At 40.1% G+C, this 16607-nt stretch overlaps 2 protein-coding genes across 8 annotated transcripts in view; one reads left to right on the top strand and one right to left on the bottom strand.

Annotated features, from left to right (window-relative positions):
• The window catches only part of fbp (fructose-1,6-bisphosphatase), a 394327-nt gene that overhangs the window by 160391 nt on the left and 217329 nt on the right, over window positions 1-16607 (bottom strand). The gene's annotated exons all lie outside the window — the stretch shown is intronic.
• Tmem63 (transmembrane protein 63) overlaps window positions 1-16607 on the top strand; it is a 129959-nt gene that overhangs the window by 57563 nt on the left and 55789 nt on the right. For all 6 annotated transcript variants that reach the window (XM_071665843.1, XM_071665827.1, XM_071665852.1 and 3 more), the window contains 5 exons: window positions 7140-7399; window positions 10551-10701; window positions 11227-11420; window positions 11743-11937; window positions 13380-13516. In XM_071665843.1, the coding sequence (XP_071521944.1) occupies window positions 7140-7399; window positions 10551-10701; window positions 11227-11420; window positions 11743-11937; window positions 13380-13516 (937 nt within the window). The remainder of the gene's footprint in view (window positions 1-7139; window positions 7400-10550; window positions 10702-11226; window positions 11421-11742; window positions 11938-13379; window positions 13517-16607) is intronic.

The raw sequence follows: 16607 nt of genomic DNA, 5'->3' as shown, positions 1-16607 counted from the left end.
CACAAATAATCACCCATATCTTGCTATCCACTTTTACTTTTACCAACTTTGATGTAGAATTTACATCCTTACATTCTCTCCAGGAGAGACTGAGTACAGAATGGAAAAAGGTGAGAACAATGGAAGTAAGGGGAGTGGGGGAGGAATGGGATGTATTTAGGGAATCAGTGATGGATTGCGCAAAAGATGCTTGTGGCATGAGAAGAGTGGGAGGTGGGTTGATTAGAAAGGGTAGTGAGTGGTGGGATGAAGAAGTAAGAGTATTAGTGAAAGAGAAGAGAGAGGCATTTGGACGATTTTTGCAGGGAAAAAATGCAATTGAGTGGGAGATGTATAAAAGAAAGAGACAGGAGGTCAAGAGAAAGGTGCAAGAGGTGAAAAAAAGGGCAAATGAGAGTTGGGGTGAGAGAGTATCATTAAATTTTAGGGAGAATAAAAAGATGTTCTGGAAGGAGGTAAATAAAGTGCCTAAGACAAGGGAGCAAATGGGAACTTCAGTGAAGGGCACAAATGGGGAGGTGATAACAAGTAGTGGTGATGTGAGAAGGAGATGGAGTGAGTATTTTGAAGGTTTGTTGAATGTGTTTGATGATAGAGTGGCAGATATAGGGTGTTTTGGTCGAGGTGGTGTGCAAAGTGAGAGGGTTAGGGAAAATGATTTGGTAAACAGAGAAGAGGTAGTAAAAGCTTTGCGGAAGATGAAAGCCGGCAAGGCAGCAGGTTTGGATGGTATTGCAGTGGAATTTATTAAAAAAGGGGGTGACTGTATTGTTGTCTGGTTGGTAAGGTTATTTAATGTATGTATGACTCATGGTGAGGTGCCTGAGGATTGGCGGAATGCGTGCATAGTGCCATTGTACAAAGGCAAAGGGGATAAGAGTGAGTGCTCAAATTACAGAGGTATAAGTTTGTTGAGTATTCCTGGCAAATTATATGGGAGGGTATTGATTGAGAGGGTGAAGGCATGTACAGAGCATCAGATTGAGGAAGAGCAGTGTGGTTTCAGAAGTGGTAGAGGATGTGTGGATCAGGTGTTTGCTTTCAAGAATGTATGTGAGAAATACTTAGAAAAGCAAATGGATTTGTATGTAGCATTTATGGATCTGGAGAAGGCATATGATAGAGTTGATAGAGATGCTCTGTGGAAGGTATTAAGAATATATGGTGTGGGAGGCAAGTTGTTAGAAGCAGTGAAAAGTTTTTATCGAGGATGTAAGGCATGTGTACGTGTAGGAAGAGAGGAGAGTGATTGGTTCTCGGTAAATGTAGGTTTGCGGCAGGGGTGTGTGATGTCTCCATGGTTGTTTAATTTGTTTATGGATGGGGTTGTTAGGGAGGTAAATGCAAGAGTTTTGGAAAGAGGGGCAAGTATGAAGTCTGTTGGGGATGAGAGAGCTTGGGAAGTGAGTCAGTTGTTGTTCGCTGATGATACAGCGCTGGTGGCTGATTCATGTGAGAAACTGCAGAAGCTGGTGACTGAGTTTGGTAAAGTGTGTGGAAGAAGAAAGATAAGAGTAAATGTGAATAAGAGCAAGGTTATTAGGTACAGTAGGGTTGAGGGTCAAGTCAATTGGGAGGTGAGTTTGAATGGAGAAAAACTGGAGGAAGTGAAGTGTTTTAGATATCTGGGAGTGGATCTGGCAGCGGATGGAACCATGGAAGCGGAAGTGGATCATAGGGTGGGGGAGGGGGCGAAAATTCTAGGGGCCTTGAAGAATGTGTGGAAGTCAAGAACATTATCTCGGAAAGCAAAAATGGGTATGTTTGAAGGAATAGTGGTTCCAACAATGTTGTATGGTTGCGAGGCGTGGGCTATGGATAGAGTTGTGCGCAGGAGGATGGATGTGCTGGAAATGAGATGTTTGAGGACAATGTGTGGTGTGAGGTGGTTTGATCGAGTGAGTAACGTAAGGGTAAGAGAGATGTGTGGAAATAAAAAGAGCGTGGTTGAGAGAGCAGAAGAGGGTGTTTTGAAGTGGTTTGGGCACATGGAGAGAATGAGTGAGGAAAGATTGACCAAGAGGATATATGTGTCGGAGGTGGAGGGAACGAGGAGAAGAGGGAGACCAAATTGGAGGTGGAAAGATGGAGTGAAAAAGATTTTGTGTGATCGGGGCCTGAACATGCAGGAGGGTGAAAGGAGGGCAAGGAATAGAGTGAATTGGAGCGATGTGGTATACCGGGGTTGACGTGCTGTCAGTGGATTGAATCAAGGCATGTGAAGCGTCTGGGGTAAACCATGGAAAGCTGTGTAGGTATGTATATTTGCATGTGTGGACGTATGTATATACATGTGTATGGGGGGGGTTGGGCCATTTCTTTCGTCTGTTTCCTTGCGCTACCTCGCAAACGCGGGAGACAGCGACAAAGTATAATAATAAAAAAAAAAAAAAATACATTCTCTCACACTCCTACAGTTCCTGCTTCAGGAGTACTGCTACTCCTGCTTTATCTCTTGTCCTCGTACCAACCTCTGACTTTACTCCTAAAGAAATTTCCAAGCCATTCTTCCCCTTTATCCTTGAGCTTTGTTTCATTCACATCCAGAACATCCAGGTTTCTTTCCTTATACATATGACCTTTCTCTCCTTTCTTCTCATTTAGGTTACATCCACATACATTTAGACACCCCAGCCTAAGCATTCAAAAAGGATGAGCACTCCCAGCCTGGCTCCCTCTTCTGTTTCCTCTTTGGAAATTGAAATACAAGAAGGGCAGGTTTCCATCCCCCTGCTCCCACCCTCTTTGGTTGCCTTCTATGACATACAGGAAGTACAGCAGGGTAGCATAAGTAACGGACGACTAAAACTTTGAGGGAAAATGTCCTCACTTGGCTGCCTTTTCTGTTTCTTATTTTGGAAAAGTAAAACTGGAGGGGATGATTTCCAGCCCTCCTCTTCCACCCCTTTTAGTTGCCTTCTGCAACACGCAGGGAATACATAGGCAGTATTCTTTCTCCACTAGCCCCATGCTTTGGAAGGAGGATAGTTTTGTAAGGAGAACAAGAAAACTAATGGGAGCATCAGTGGGGAAGTGGTAAAAGGAATGAATTAATCAATAAGGAATAGAAGTTTTTTAATGATTCTTGAATGTGTTTGATGATAGGGTGGCAGGATGGGGTGTTTTGGATGTGGCTGTCAGTGTGAACTGACAAATTTTTTGGTGTAATGAGGAAAGGTGATGAAAACCTAGCATTTGATGAAAGTGGCCAAATGACTAAAGTATATGGGGTTGCAGTTGAATTTATTAAGATAGGATTATGGTGTTACCCAGGGCCCCTTTCCCAGGTGCTCCTTCAGCCTAAGACTGTTGTACTCAGTAGCAGGGACAGGATGGACCTCTGTGAAGCATGAGTTTCTGCTGAAATCATAAATGGTATATACACCAGCATGCCTTCTAAAATCCACTTTGTTCTTCCAAAACTTTTCCCCAGTCATGTTGGCAAAGTTAGTTATGTTCTCCATACACCTAGCCAGTCATATTAAGTTACTCTTATTTCGTTAATATTTATGTAGTGAAACAATCATTGTACTGCCTTCATGAATTCATGTAGCAAATTGCCAGTTTTTCATGTTTCCACAGATTATTTCCAAATCGCCCAGCAGCAGTTTCATCTCTGTTTCTCACCCGTTCCAGTATTGTCCTTTGCTTAGGAATGTTTTGGCTCTCAGCTCCTCTATAATTTCATCCTCTCCTCTTTACAAATTCTACTCTCCTTACCTCTATACCTATTCAACTGTACATGTACAGCTTTTACTATCTTTATCAAATAGCCCTTTAAAGGATTAGGAGGTATATTTGTGGAACTACCTACTTGGGTATTGTAAGGGTTTGTGATGGCTGTGTAGCAAGCCAGCACTTCAGTGATTGCTAAGTGGCATTCCTCTGACCTAAGTAGTTGTCTTTCTGTCTTTCTTCTTCACCCACACATGGATTGGCACTGTCCACAGACAATCTCTCCATGTTCCACATAACATTTGACAACACTTAAATCACACAACTCTTTCTTTGTAACTAGATTTTTCTATGGTGAGCAGTTGCCCAGCATTTTTACAAAATGTTAGGAGTAGTTAGAAGTAGTAGGTAGGAACATTTAACAGGAGCATTAGGTAGAAGTAGTCGGTGGATACATTAGGTAGGAGTGTCTGGAGATACTGCACTAGAGCTGCCTTCTGCAACTAGCCTGTTAAGGGTGATGCACTAAAGACTACGAAGTGGCAGGGGAGTTCACCAGTTACAGAGGCTCTTTTGCATGGCCAACCCCTTAAGGGAATTCCCAGAGGGAATGGGCATCAAATATATAGTAAGATGGGTTTCCCCCAAGCATCATTCTTTGTCACAAGAAGTTTCTAAGACTTTTTTAGGATCTTTATTTCTCACATAAATCTCACTTTATTACACTGTATAACAAATTTTTACTTTTTTTTCCTGGATAATAAGTGTTATTTCATAATTGATTATCTCTAAAAAGTATAGAGAATTACTATTATTCCCTTGAAACTTTACTTTTGTGATCAGGACAGTGATATGTATAAATTTACCTATTTTTTGGAACATTTCAGGTAGATTAATTGCTGGGTAGCTGATATAGAACTTTCTAGAAATTTCCAGTAATGTAAGTATTAGTGAGAGGGGGAGGATGTTGTCAACCCAGATCACAATTTCAGAGTTGCAGCTGAGGAGAGAAACCCATACTACTCCAATCAAAAAGACCTCAACAACTTGATCAGAGACCCTGGTCTCATAAAGTCCAATGCCGAGGTTTTGATGTCAAGGCGCAAGCAGTGGAACTTGTTAGAACAATATGTGCAAATCAAAGATCAGAGAAGCATCACCTTGGTTTTTCCAGCTTCTTCACCTGTCAAGATGGGCTCTGCTTCTGCCACAATGTAAGCAGTCTGTTTGAGGTAATTGGAATCACCTGGAACCTGAGAGAGTGCTGCCTCTTTATTGACAGCTTATCATGGAGCCTCAAAGCCATGCTGCTTCATAACTTGAACAAGTACCCATTTCTTCCCCTGGCTCACATAGTGCACCTCAAAGAATACAACAATGTCAGTGTCAAGATCTTGCTACATGCCTGGAAGTATGATGAATACAACTGGTAGGTCATCAGAGACTTCAAAATGATGGCATTCCTGATGGGTCTCCAAGGCAGTTTTACCAAGTTTCCTGCTGTCTTTGCCTTTGGGACAGCAAGGACACTGCAGTGCACTGCCACAGGTGGGACTGGCCACAGCGGACTGAATTCTCTGTGGGGATGAATAATGTCAAGTAGGAGACACTGATGGACCCCTGGAAGACATAGATGCCACCACTGCACGTAAAATTAGGCCTCATGAAGCAATTTTTCACAGCTCTAGACATGGAGTCTGTAGCCTTCAAGTATCTTCAAGACTTCTTCCCTAAGCTGTCTGAGGCAAAGTTCAAAGCTGCTGTCTTCATTAGACTGCAGATAAAAAGTTCCCTGGAGCGCAAGGAATTCCCCAAGAAGCTCACTAGGAAGGAGCAAGCAGCTTGGCATGACTTTGTCATAGTGGTTCAAGAATTCCTGGGTGATCACAAGGCTGTAAACTATGTGGAGCTGGTAGAGACTATGGTGAAGAAGAATGCAAAGTGGGCTGCAGGATGTCCCTCAAAGTCCATATCCTTGATGATTATCTTGATGAATTCAACAATATGGGAGCATATTCGGAGATGCAAGGCGTTTGCTTCCACTAGGATATACCAGACTTGGAACGCCGCTACCAAGGAACATATAACGAGAACATGATGGGAGATTATATTTGGAGTCTGATTCCTGGAAGTGATTTACTGTACAGTCGTAAATCTCGAAAAACTACTCACTTCAAATCTTTTGTGATCACTTTTACTTAACATTAGTGTAAATACATGTTAATTTTAATCTTTGATTCATATATTGTTTTCCTGACTTTGTGTGAATAAGTATATGCAAATTTGCCTGTTGTCCTGTTGGAAATAGGTGAATTTCAAAATTTCACTCTCGGTCACAAAAGCAAAGTTTGAAGGGAAGAATAGCCTTTTTCTCTACTTTTTATGCATAAGCAATTAGAAATAACACTTACTACCCAGGAACAAATATTGTGTTATACGGTGTTATTTATTTACCTCTTTCTTTCCTTTCTCGAGATCTTCGTTTACTTTCCTGTTGATATTCATCACTTTAATTGTTCTTTTGTTCGGTACTTTATTCCCTAAGCCTTGTTTACTGCGTTCATCATTTCCTGGAAAAGTTTCTTTCATCAAAACTTTTTTTCTTAATCAACATCCTCAAATATATATTCTATCATGCTTTTCCTTACTTTTCCTGAAATCTACTAAATCTGCTGAGTGTTGCACACCTCTGAGACAACCTCAATAATTTAACTATCTCAGCCTCCACAATACTTGATTCCTGACTTAATACCATTTCCCCGAATTAGTTTCACATTAACTTCACTTTAACTGAACTTCATCTAAATTTGCCTTCCTTTATCCTTCTCATTTTTTTCATTAGGGCTTTTAGTCTTATGATATATCCTTTCTGTATTCAAAATATATGTATTTCAAGTGCTCATGCCTGCTGATCCTCATATCTCATTTTCTTATAATTTTATCATTCTCACCCAGAGCCTCCTATGTACTTTTATTCCCTCCTCAACTGTCTCCCCCACCCATTCATCTACATAACCCAGTACACTCTGTATTGCATATTTAAATGAGAAAGAGAGAAAGGAACATTCAAAGAAGAATGAATAGACTATGAGAGTGAATGCATGCTTTTCAAAATTTTGTTTGGAAAACCTTAAGCTGAGTTCTTCACATAAAATTTTATTGTTTTCACATATTGTATGTGTGTATCAGTGTTGACTTTGAGAAAATGACTCAGTAACAGATGCATAGAATATCAAGTATCAGGAAATTCTACATGTATTCTCAAAGTGCAGACCAACTGCAGGCAGTCACAGATCACTGCATTATGAATGCATCTCACATTTCTAACACCTTATTTAACATTTAACCATCCCTGTGTAAGCTTAGTATTGTTTTCCATTAAGCTTTAGACAGTTCATTTCTTACTGTAGATTTTGATGCATCTTTGAAATGAATAAAATGAATTTTTTTTTTCTGTTATTCAGGTGGATGCCATTGAATACTACACTGAAGAAGAAGCCCGTTTGTCCAATGAAGTTGAAGAGGAGAAAATTAAAGCCCTGCAGAGGCCTACTGGTGTAGCATATGTGACCTTTGACACAATTGAAAATGCAAAAAAAGTTATGGGTGATCATAAAACTAGGTGCAGCTGTCTGAAGAACACTCCCACTTCCTCAGTCTCATGTGACTTAAAGCCACATAATTGGATCATTAGAGTTGCACCAGCACCAGAAGATATCTACTGGTAAGGCCACTATAAGTGATTGCCAATCTGTGTACAAAATTTTCAGGAGGGAATTGAAGGGTAGGCAGTTGCTGGTGTTTTGAAGAAATAGATACTGTAGGAAAAGAGTGTGACTTTATATTAGCGCAATAGTGTGAGGGATTTGTGAAGCCTTATAAAGTGCATTGGGAAAATTTGGGTCAAAAACAAGTTCCCATAATTTAAGACAGCTCCTTCACTTGTCTTAACCCCTGTAGTTCTATAAGCCTTCAGATTCTGAAACCTGAGGTGTTGGAGGAAAACACATGATTAATTGTGCCACTAAACCTTGGATGTTGATCTTTGGTTTAGTACGGTTATTATATATTTATTTATTATACTTGATTGCTGTTTCCCACGTCAGTGAAGTAGCACCAGAAAACAGATGAAGAAAGACCTGTCCACTCATATGCACACATATGTACATACACGCTCATACACATACATAAACATATATTTTTATTTTATATACTTATTCGCCATTTCCCACATTAGTGAGGTAGCATTAGGACCTTTCTTTTTTTTTTTTTTTCTTTTTCTTTTAAACTATTCGCCATTTCCCGCGTTAGCGAGGTAGCGTTAAGAACAGAGGACTGGGCCTTTTTTGGAATATCCTCACCTGGCCCCCTCTGTTCCTTCTTTTGGAAAATGAAAAAAAAAAACGAGAGGGGAGGATTTCCAGCCCCCCGCTCCCTCCCCTTTTAGTCGCCTTCTACGACACGCAGGGAATACGTGGGAAGTATTCTTAATCCCCTATCCCCAGGGATAGGACCTAAGAGGGTAAATTCTCACTTGGCCCCCTTCACTGTTCCTTCTTTTTGAAAAGTAAAAATTGGAGAGTAGGATTTCCAGCCCCACTCCCTCCCCTTTTAGTCGTCTTTTACGACATGCAGGGAATGTGTAGAAAGTATTTCTCCCCTATCCCCAAGGATAATAATATATGTATATATGTATTAGCTGTCTGAGGCAAAGTTCAAAGCTGCTGTCTTCATTAGACTGCAGATAAAAAGTTCCCTGGAGCGCAAAGAATTCCCCAAGAAGCTCACTAGGAAGGAGCAAGCAGCTTGGCATGACTTTTAATTTTCCAAAAGAAGGAACAGAGAAGAGGGCCAGGTGAGGATATTTCCTCGAAGGCCCAGTCCTCTGTTCTTAACGCTACCTCGCTGTCGCGGGAAATGGCGGATAGTATGAAAAAAAAAAAAAAAAAATGTATTAGCGAAAGAGGAGAGAGAGGCATTTGGGTGATTTTTGCAGGGAAGTAGTGCAAATGACGGGAGTTCTATAAAAGAAAGAGGCAGGAGGTCAAGATAAAGGTGCAAGAGTTGAAATAGAGGGCAAATGAGAGTTAGGGTGAGAGATTATCATTAAATTTTAGGGTGAATAAAAAGATGTTTTGGAAGGAGGTAAATAAAGAGCGTAAGACAAGAGATCAAATGGAAACGTCAGTGAAGGGGCTGATGGGGAGACAATAACAAGTAGTGGTGAAGTGAAAAGGAGATGGAGTGAGTAATTTGAAGGTTTGTTGAATATGTTAGATGATAGAGTGGCAGACATAGGGTGTTTTGGTCGAGGTGGTGTGTGAAGTGAGGGGGTCAGGGGAAATGGTTTGGTAAACAGAGGAGAGGTAGTGAAAGCTTTGCAGAAAATGAAAGTTGGCAAGGTTTGGATGGTATTGCAGTGGAGTTTTTAGAAAAGGGGGTAACTGTGTTGTTGACTGGTTGGTGAGGATATTCAATGTATGTATGGGTCATGGTGAAGTGCCTGAGGATTGGTGGAATGCATGAATAGTGCCACTGTATAAAGGCTGAGGGGATAAAGGTGAGTGCTCAAATTACAGAGGTATAAGTTTGTTGAGTATTCCTGGAAAATTATATGGGAGGGTATTGATTGAGAGGGTAAAGACATGCACAGAGCATCAGATTGGGGAAGAGCAGTGTGGTTTCAGAAGTGGTAGTGGATGTGTGGATCAGGTGTTTGCTTTGAAGAATGCGTGTGAGAAATACTAAGAAAAAAAAATGGATTTGTTTGTAACATTTATGGATCTGGAGAAGGCATATGACAGGGTTGGTAGAGATGCTCTGTGGAAGGTATTAAGAGTATATGGTGTGGGAGGTAACTTGCTGGAAGCAGTGAGAATTTTTACCAAAGATGTAAGCATGTGTGCGAGTAGGAAGAGAGGAAAGTGGTTCCCAGTGAATGTCGGTTTGCGGCAGGGGTGCGTGATGTCTCCATGGTTGTTTAATTCATTTATGGATGGGGTGGTTAGGGAGGTGAATGCATGAGCTTTGGAGAGAGGGGCAAGTGTGCAGTCTGTTGTGGATGAGAGGGCTTGGGAAGTGAGTCAGTTGTTTGCTGATGATGCAGCACTGGTGGCTGATTTGGGTGAGAAACTGCAAAAGTTGGTGACTGAGTTTGGTAAAGTGTGTGAAAGAAGAAAGCTGAGAGTAAATTTGAATAAGAGCAAGGTTATTAGGTTCAGTAGGGTTTAGGGACAAGTTGATTGGGAGGTAAATTTGAATGGAAAAAACTGGAGGAAGTGAAGTGTTTTAGATACCTGGGAGTGGATTTGGCAGCGGATGGAAACATGGAAGCGGAAGTGAGTCACAGGGTCGGGGAGGGGGTAAAGGTTATGAGAGAATTGATACGGAGCATTGAAGAATGTGTGGAAGGCAGGAACGTTATCTCGGAGAGCAAAAATGGTTATGTTTGAAGGAATAGTGGTTCCGACAATGTTATGTGGTTGTGAGGCATGGACTATAGATAGGGTTGTGCAGAGGAGGGTGAATGTGTTGGAAATGAAATGTTTGAGGGCAATATGTGGTGTAAGTTGGTTTGATCGAGTAAGTAATGAAAAGGTAAGAGAGATGTGTGGTAATAAAAAGTGTGTGGTTGAGAGAGCAGAAAAGCATGTGTTGAAAAGGTTTGGTCATAAGGAGAGAATGCGTGAGGAAAGATTGACAAAGAGGATATATGTGTCAAAGATTTATGTGTGCATATGAGGCTTTGTTCATTTGTTCCTGATGCTACATAATGAAAGTGAGATAGGCAAATGCTAGTAAAAGAAAGTCATTATGTTGCTTTTGTATTAAATAGAAAATGTATCTGTACTAAATATTGTTTCCTAACTTTGCAGGGCTAACCTCTCTGTAACAAATCGTCATTGGTGGCTGAAGGCAGTCATTATCAATATAGTGCTGTTTGTGGTGCTTTTCTTTCTTACTACACCTGCTGTCATTATCAACAGCCTGGACATCTTTTTGCTCTCTGAAAAGCTCCACAATATGGTGAGAAAATGTATTCACAGTTTTAATTCTGCACAATTCTTTTACATGTAAATGACATAGAATGGATAAGAATACGTGAGATAGGAGATGTGGTTACATAATTTTTCATACCCATACTAGGTTGCAGTGTTGAGACAGAGAGCTGCTTAGCTCCTGTCCATCAGTTCATCCTTTTTGTTATAAAATCCATATCTTATATTATCTGTTTTTTAATATTTTATAACTTTTCTTTCAAAGTAAACACAGTTGTTCCATGCAGATGCATATACAGGTACACCACTGATTTTCCAGCAACTGATGGTTTGGCACCTTTATTCCGAACAAAATTACGTGAGGGAACTTGAAATTACCGCGGCCACCAGACTAGATAATTATACTAGTGACCTTAGATTTGTGAAGCAGCTGCTGTATATAAACTAAGATGCTGCATTCTTATTTTAATGATGAATGGATAATTTATTTGGATTGATGGATTTTTTCTGAAGTTTACATTTTGTTTTATTCTTGATTTTTTCTTTTCAACAGAGTCCAGTTCTCTCTGAGTTCTTACCAACCTTGCTCCTGTGGACAATGGCTGCACTTATGCCTGTTATGGTGTCATATTCAGACCAGTTTATGTCTCACTGGACACGTTCTTCAGAGAATCACTCAATCATGAGAAAGACTTTCATCTTCCTTCTTTTCATGGTCATTATTTTGCCTTCACTTGGGCTCACTAGGTAAGTCAGTGAAATTAGCAAGTAAATTGTTGCTTGGAGATACAATCAAGCTGTATAGAAGATAAAGCTATATTAGAATGGATTCTGAAGAGGTAGTGAGAGATAGAAGAAATTTAAAGATGTATTTGCAGATGTATATCTAATTAGTTTGAACACTTTATCCTACCTGCCTTTAAACATTGACATATAAACATAGCACATATCATGTTATTAATCTCCCACAATGTCATAGCTTGATGTCTACACCACCTTGATTTAATGCAAGATGAAATTTCTTAATATAAATTTCAGTCATATTTGTGACTCATCATATCTTTTACAGTGCAAAAGGTTTCATGGAATGGATAGTTAAACAGCATTCAAAAAATGAGACTTTTCGCTGGGAATGCATCTTCCTTCCTGACAATGGTGCATTCTTTGTGAATTATATCATCACATCTGCATTCATTGGAACATCTCTTGAGCTGATTCGGTTTCCAGAGTTGTTCATGTACATTGTGCGACTAGGACTTTCCAGGTAAGTCCCACTTGTGGCCATTATGATTAATCTTATTTGCAACAGTAAATGTGCAAAGTGTAGTGCACTGAAGTGATTTTCAGAAATTCTTTGAATCAAGAAGTTTTGGAAAAACTGTGATATACATTACGATTCACTTGCACCATCCTGCCCGAGGATCCAGCTCCACAGAACTCGGGAACCTGTCCATGTTCATCAGATTGAACCACAGGTCAAGAATTGAGTTGCTGTAAACTGATGATGATGGGTCTTAGTGAAATGGACCTCAATATGAGTATCACCTACTTGGAAGTAAGCTGCAGGAATATGCATGTGAGAAATCTGTGGGAGTGGACTTTTTCCCTTACTTGTTAGGGTCTCACCTTTTAAAAAGTCGTTACAGAGACCAGCTGGTTGCTAAAGATATTAGAATTGCAAAAGAAATGGTTAAGGATGTACAAAGCAAGCAATTCAGATTGTGCTTTAGAGCAAAACTAGAATATGCTTCTCAAATGTATAGAGCTAAGTTACAGAGAAAGGCTAGAGGCCTTAAATTAGCTCACCTTGAAAGACTGAAGAGTGAGTGAAGGGTGGCATGATCACAACCTCTGAATTTTTAAAAAGAATGATGATGCAAATACTGAACACAATTTTAAAAGATGAAACATGTAAGGCTAGAACAATCAGAGGACATCACATGAAATGAAGCAAGAAACTTGTTTAAAGAAAAGTAAAGAAGTACTTTTATAATGAAAGAGTGGTTTGTGAATGGTATGAAATTAATGAAGACATGATTATTATGGAAAAAATGTGATATTATTGAAAAAATGTGATAGAGAATGATCACGATATGGGGCCCTCACAGGTATTAACTCCCACTCCATGTAGTACAAATAAGGAACTGCACATGGGCATATGAAAAACTATCAGCATGCTGTTCATGTAATCCATGAGGCCAAAACTCAAATACAATTCTCACATTTTATATAATGGAAAAAGTCCTCAGAGAAGGGCAGCAAAGATATTGCCAGAATTGACAGAGCTGAATTACTGCTGAGTTACACCATGGAAGAGAGAGAAGTAGGTTAGGTTACAACTTGATCACAAGCCTTTTGAACCAGTTTGATAATGTCACCAGTGAATGTATTCTTTGAAGTATGTAGAGATAGAAGAAACAAAGGCATAAAATGAAATTAACCAAGAAACTTGTTAGAAAAAGATTTTTTTTATCATGAATTGTAGATGAAACTAATAAACTGAATATTGGTATTGTAGATGTTGACATCATACATAGGTTTAAAAAGATGTATGACTGAGAAAGATCAAGAGATAGGGCCCCTCATTGTAAAACTCCATGCCATACAGTATGATTAGGTAATTACAAATGCTCTCTGGGTAATGACTTTCAAATACACTTACTTCATGATTTTTCATAAATATTAACTTGTTTTTATTTTTTGTAGGTCTGAAGCTGAGACTGCCAGTGTGCGACGTGCTATCCTGTATGAGTTTCCATTTGGTGTACAGTATGCATGGATGCTGCTGATCTTCGCAATGACCATAATTTATTCAGTTTCCTGTCCACTGATAACTCCTTTTGGTATGTAATTGTCCATACTCATTATTGATATGCTTGATGAGAATTCAGCATTACCACGCTTTATGGAAAATGACTTAGAGAGTACAGTTGAATATTTGTATACTAGAAGTCCCCTGTTAGAAAAGGCTTAAGTTGCAACATTTCACTCTTGTATCATTTGAGAATAATGATACAAGCTCGAATAGTGTTATGTAAGACCTTTGAAAAAAACGGTTCATTGATATTTTCAGTGTATAAATTGTACGTGTAGGAAGAGAGGAAAGTGATTGCTTGTCAGTGAATGTAGGTTTGCGGCAGGGGTGTGTGATGTCTCCATGGTTGTTTAATTTGTTTATGGATGGGGTTGTTAGGGAGGTAAATGCAAGAGTCTTGGAAAGAGGGGCAAGTATGAAGTCTGTTGGGGATGAGAGAGCTTGGGAAGTGAGTCAGTTGTTGTTCGCTGATGATACAGCGCTGGTGGCGGATTCATGTGAGAAACTGCAGAAGCTGGTGACGGAGTTTGGTAAAGTGTGTGGAAGAAGAAAGTTAAGAGTAAATGTGAATAAGAGCAAGGTTATTAGGTACTGTAGGGTTGAGGGTCAAGTCAATTGGGAGGTGAGTTTGAATGGAGAAAAACTGGAGGAAGTGAAGTGTTTTAGATATCTGGGAGTGGATCTGTCAGCGGATGGAACCATGGAAGCGGAAGTGGATCATAGGGTGGGGGAGGGGGCGAAAATTTTGGGAGCCTTGAAAAATGTGTGGAAGTCGAGAACATTATCCCGGAAAGCAAAAATGGGTATGTTTGAAGGAATAGTAGTTCCAACAATGTTGTATGGTTGCGAGGCGTGGGCTATGGATAGAGTTGTGCGCAGGAGGATGGATGTGCTGGAAATGAGATGTTTGAGGACAATGTGTGGTGTGAGGTGGTTTGATCGAGTAAGTAACGTAAGGGTAAGAGAGATGTGTGGAAATAAAAAGAGCGTGGTTGAGAGAGCAGAAGAGGGTGTTTTGAAATGGTTTGGGCACATGGAGAGAATGAGTGAGGAAAGATTGACCAAGAGGATATATGTGTCGGAGGTGGAGGGAACGAGGAGAAGAGGGAGACCAAATTGGAGGTGGAAAGATGGAGTGAAAAGGATTTTATGTGATTGGGGCTTGAACATGCAGGAGGGTGAAAGGAGGGCAAGGAATAGAGTGAATTGGAGCGATGTGGTATACAGGGGTTGACGTGCTGTCAGTGGATTGAATCAAGGCATGTGAAGCGTCCGGGGTAAACCATGGAAAGCTGTGTAGGTATGTATATTTGCGTGTGTGGACGTGTGTATGTACATGTGTATGGGGGGGGTTGGGCCATTTCTTTCGTCTGTTTCCTTGCGCTACCTCGCAAACGCGGGAGACAGCGACAAAGTATAAAAAAAAGAAAAAAAAAAATTGTTCTTTTCTTGTAAAGGTGATTTTTTCATTGTTGTGTGCTGTTTCCTGCTGTGGTAAGGTAGCATTAGGAAAAGATGAAGAAATGGCCTCATTTGCTTACATCCAGTCTCTACCTCACAGTGTAATGCACTGAGATCATAGCCCCACATCCACAGTGAGGCCCGATTGACCTTCTTGTGGTTTTTCTTGGCCTCTTGCTATTTCTTGGCTCAGTTTTTCAGGAAATTTTAAGATGTTTTCAACCCATTATGTATTTTGTAATCACAACAAATTACTTTTTGATTCATATCCCTCCCACTGGCAGAATTATATTTTGATTCATATCCTTCCCTTTGGCAGTCAGTGTATAAATGTCCGCACATTGCACTGAGCAATCACTTTAACCACGGTTTTCTCCTGAACTACATTGTTCCTCAGAAATTACAAACCTCTATACTCTATAAAAAAGAATTTGAGAACTAGTTTGCCTTACATAAAGTATATGTATCGTATATTACTAAGAAATACTAAAATATAGATTACTACATGTTTCCCTTTGTTGGAGTAGGAAGTCATTGGGTGAAATGTGAAGGGCCTGGGTTGGCAGTATGTGTGCTTCTTATAATAGTTATATGATGATTATTATATTTTTCTAGGTGAGATTTCACTTTCCCTATACCTAAGGGCATTGCACACTGTATTGTGTTTTCAGGTGGGATTTCACACTTTCTGTGCTTCTATTCTTTTCTTTCAAACTTGTTCACCATTTCCTGTATTAGCAAAGAAGCACCAGGAACAGACAAACAAAAGCCTAATTTGCTCACATCCATTTTGTACCTGTCATGTGGAATACACATTTGATACACCAAAACCACATCCCCCTTATCCAAAGCCAGGCCCCAAAAACCTTTCTATGGTTTACTCCGGTTGCTTTATATCCTATGGTTCAGTCCGGTGATGGCACGTTGCTCCTTGTATATTTCATTTTTCCAATCCACTCTATTGTATGCAATCATTTCACCCTCCTGCATGCTCAGACCTGGAGTACTCGAAATCATTTTCACTGCATCCTTCCTTCTCCAATTTGTCTTCCATCTTCTTATCCCCTCTGCTTATGTCAGATGATATCTTTGTCAACCTCTCTTCACTAATTTTATCCATATGTCCCTACCATTTCAACACATGCTCTTCTTCTCGTTCAGCCACATACTTACTCACTCAAAGTATCTCACGCCAAATTGTCCTCAGACATTTTACTTCCAACACATTCACCCAGCATTATCTATACCCTATGCTTCACATCCATTTGATAACGTTGTGACTAGTTTACCTTCATGCATACCCATTTTTGCCTTTCCAGATAACGTTACCTTTTTCCACACATTCTTCTGTGCTTCCATAACATCACCCCCTCACCCACCCTGTGATTTCCCTTATGCTTCCATGGTTCCATTCGCTGCTATGTCCTCTCCCAGGTATCTAAAACACTTCACATCTTCCAAGTTTTCTCCCTTCAAATTCACACCCCACTAACCCATCTCTTGCTAAACCTCTTAACCTTCCTTTTATTCTTATTTACTCTTAACTTCATCTGTCCCACATTCTCCCACTCAAATCTGCCACCATTGCCATACCATTAGTAAACAACTGACTCACTTCTCAGGCCCTCTTATCCCCTGTAGACTGCATATTCGCCCCT

Source organism: Panulirus ornatus, chromosome 1 (genome assembly GCF_036320965.1).
Source record: "Panulirus ornatus isolate Po-2019 chromosome 1, ASM3632096v1, whole genome shotgun sequence".
Lineage (NCBI taxonomy): Eukaryota > Metazoa > Arthropoda > Malacostraca > Decapoda > Palinuridae > Panulirus > Panulirus ornatus.
The sequence above is the reverse complement of the archived record's forward strand: the minus strand, read 5'-3'. Positions and strand labels throughout refer to the sequence as shown.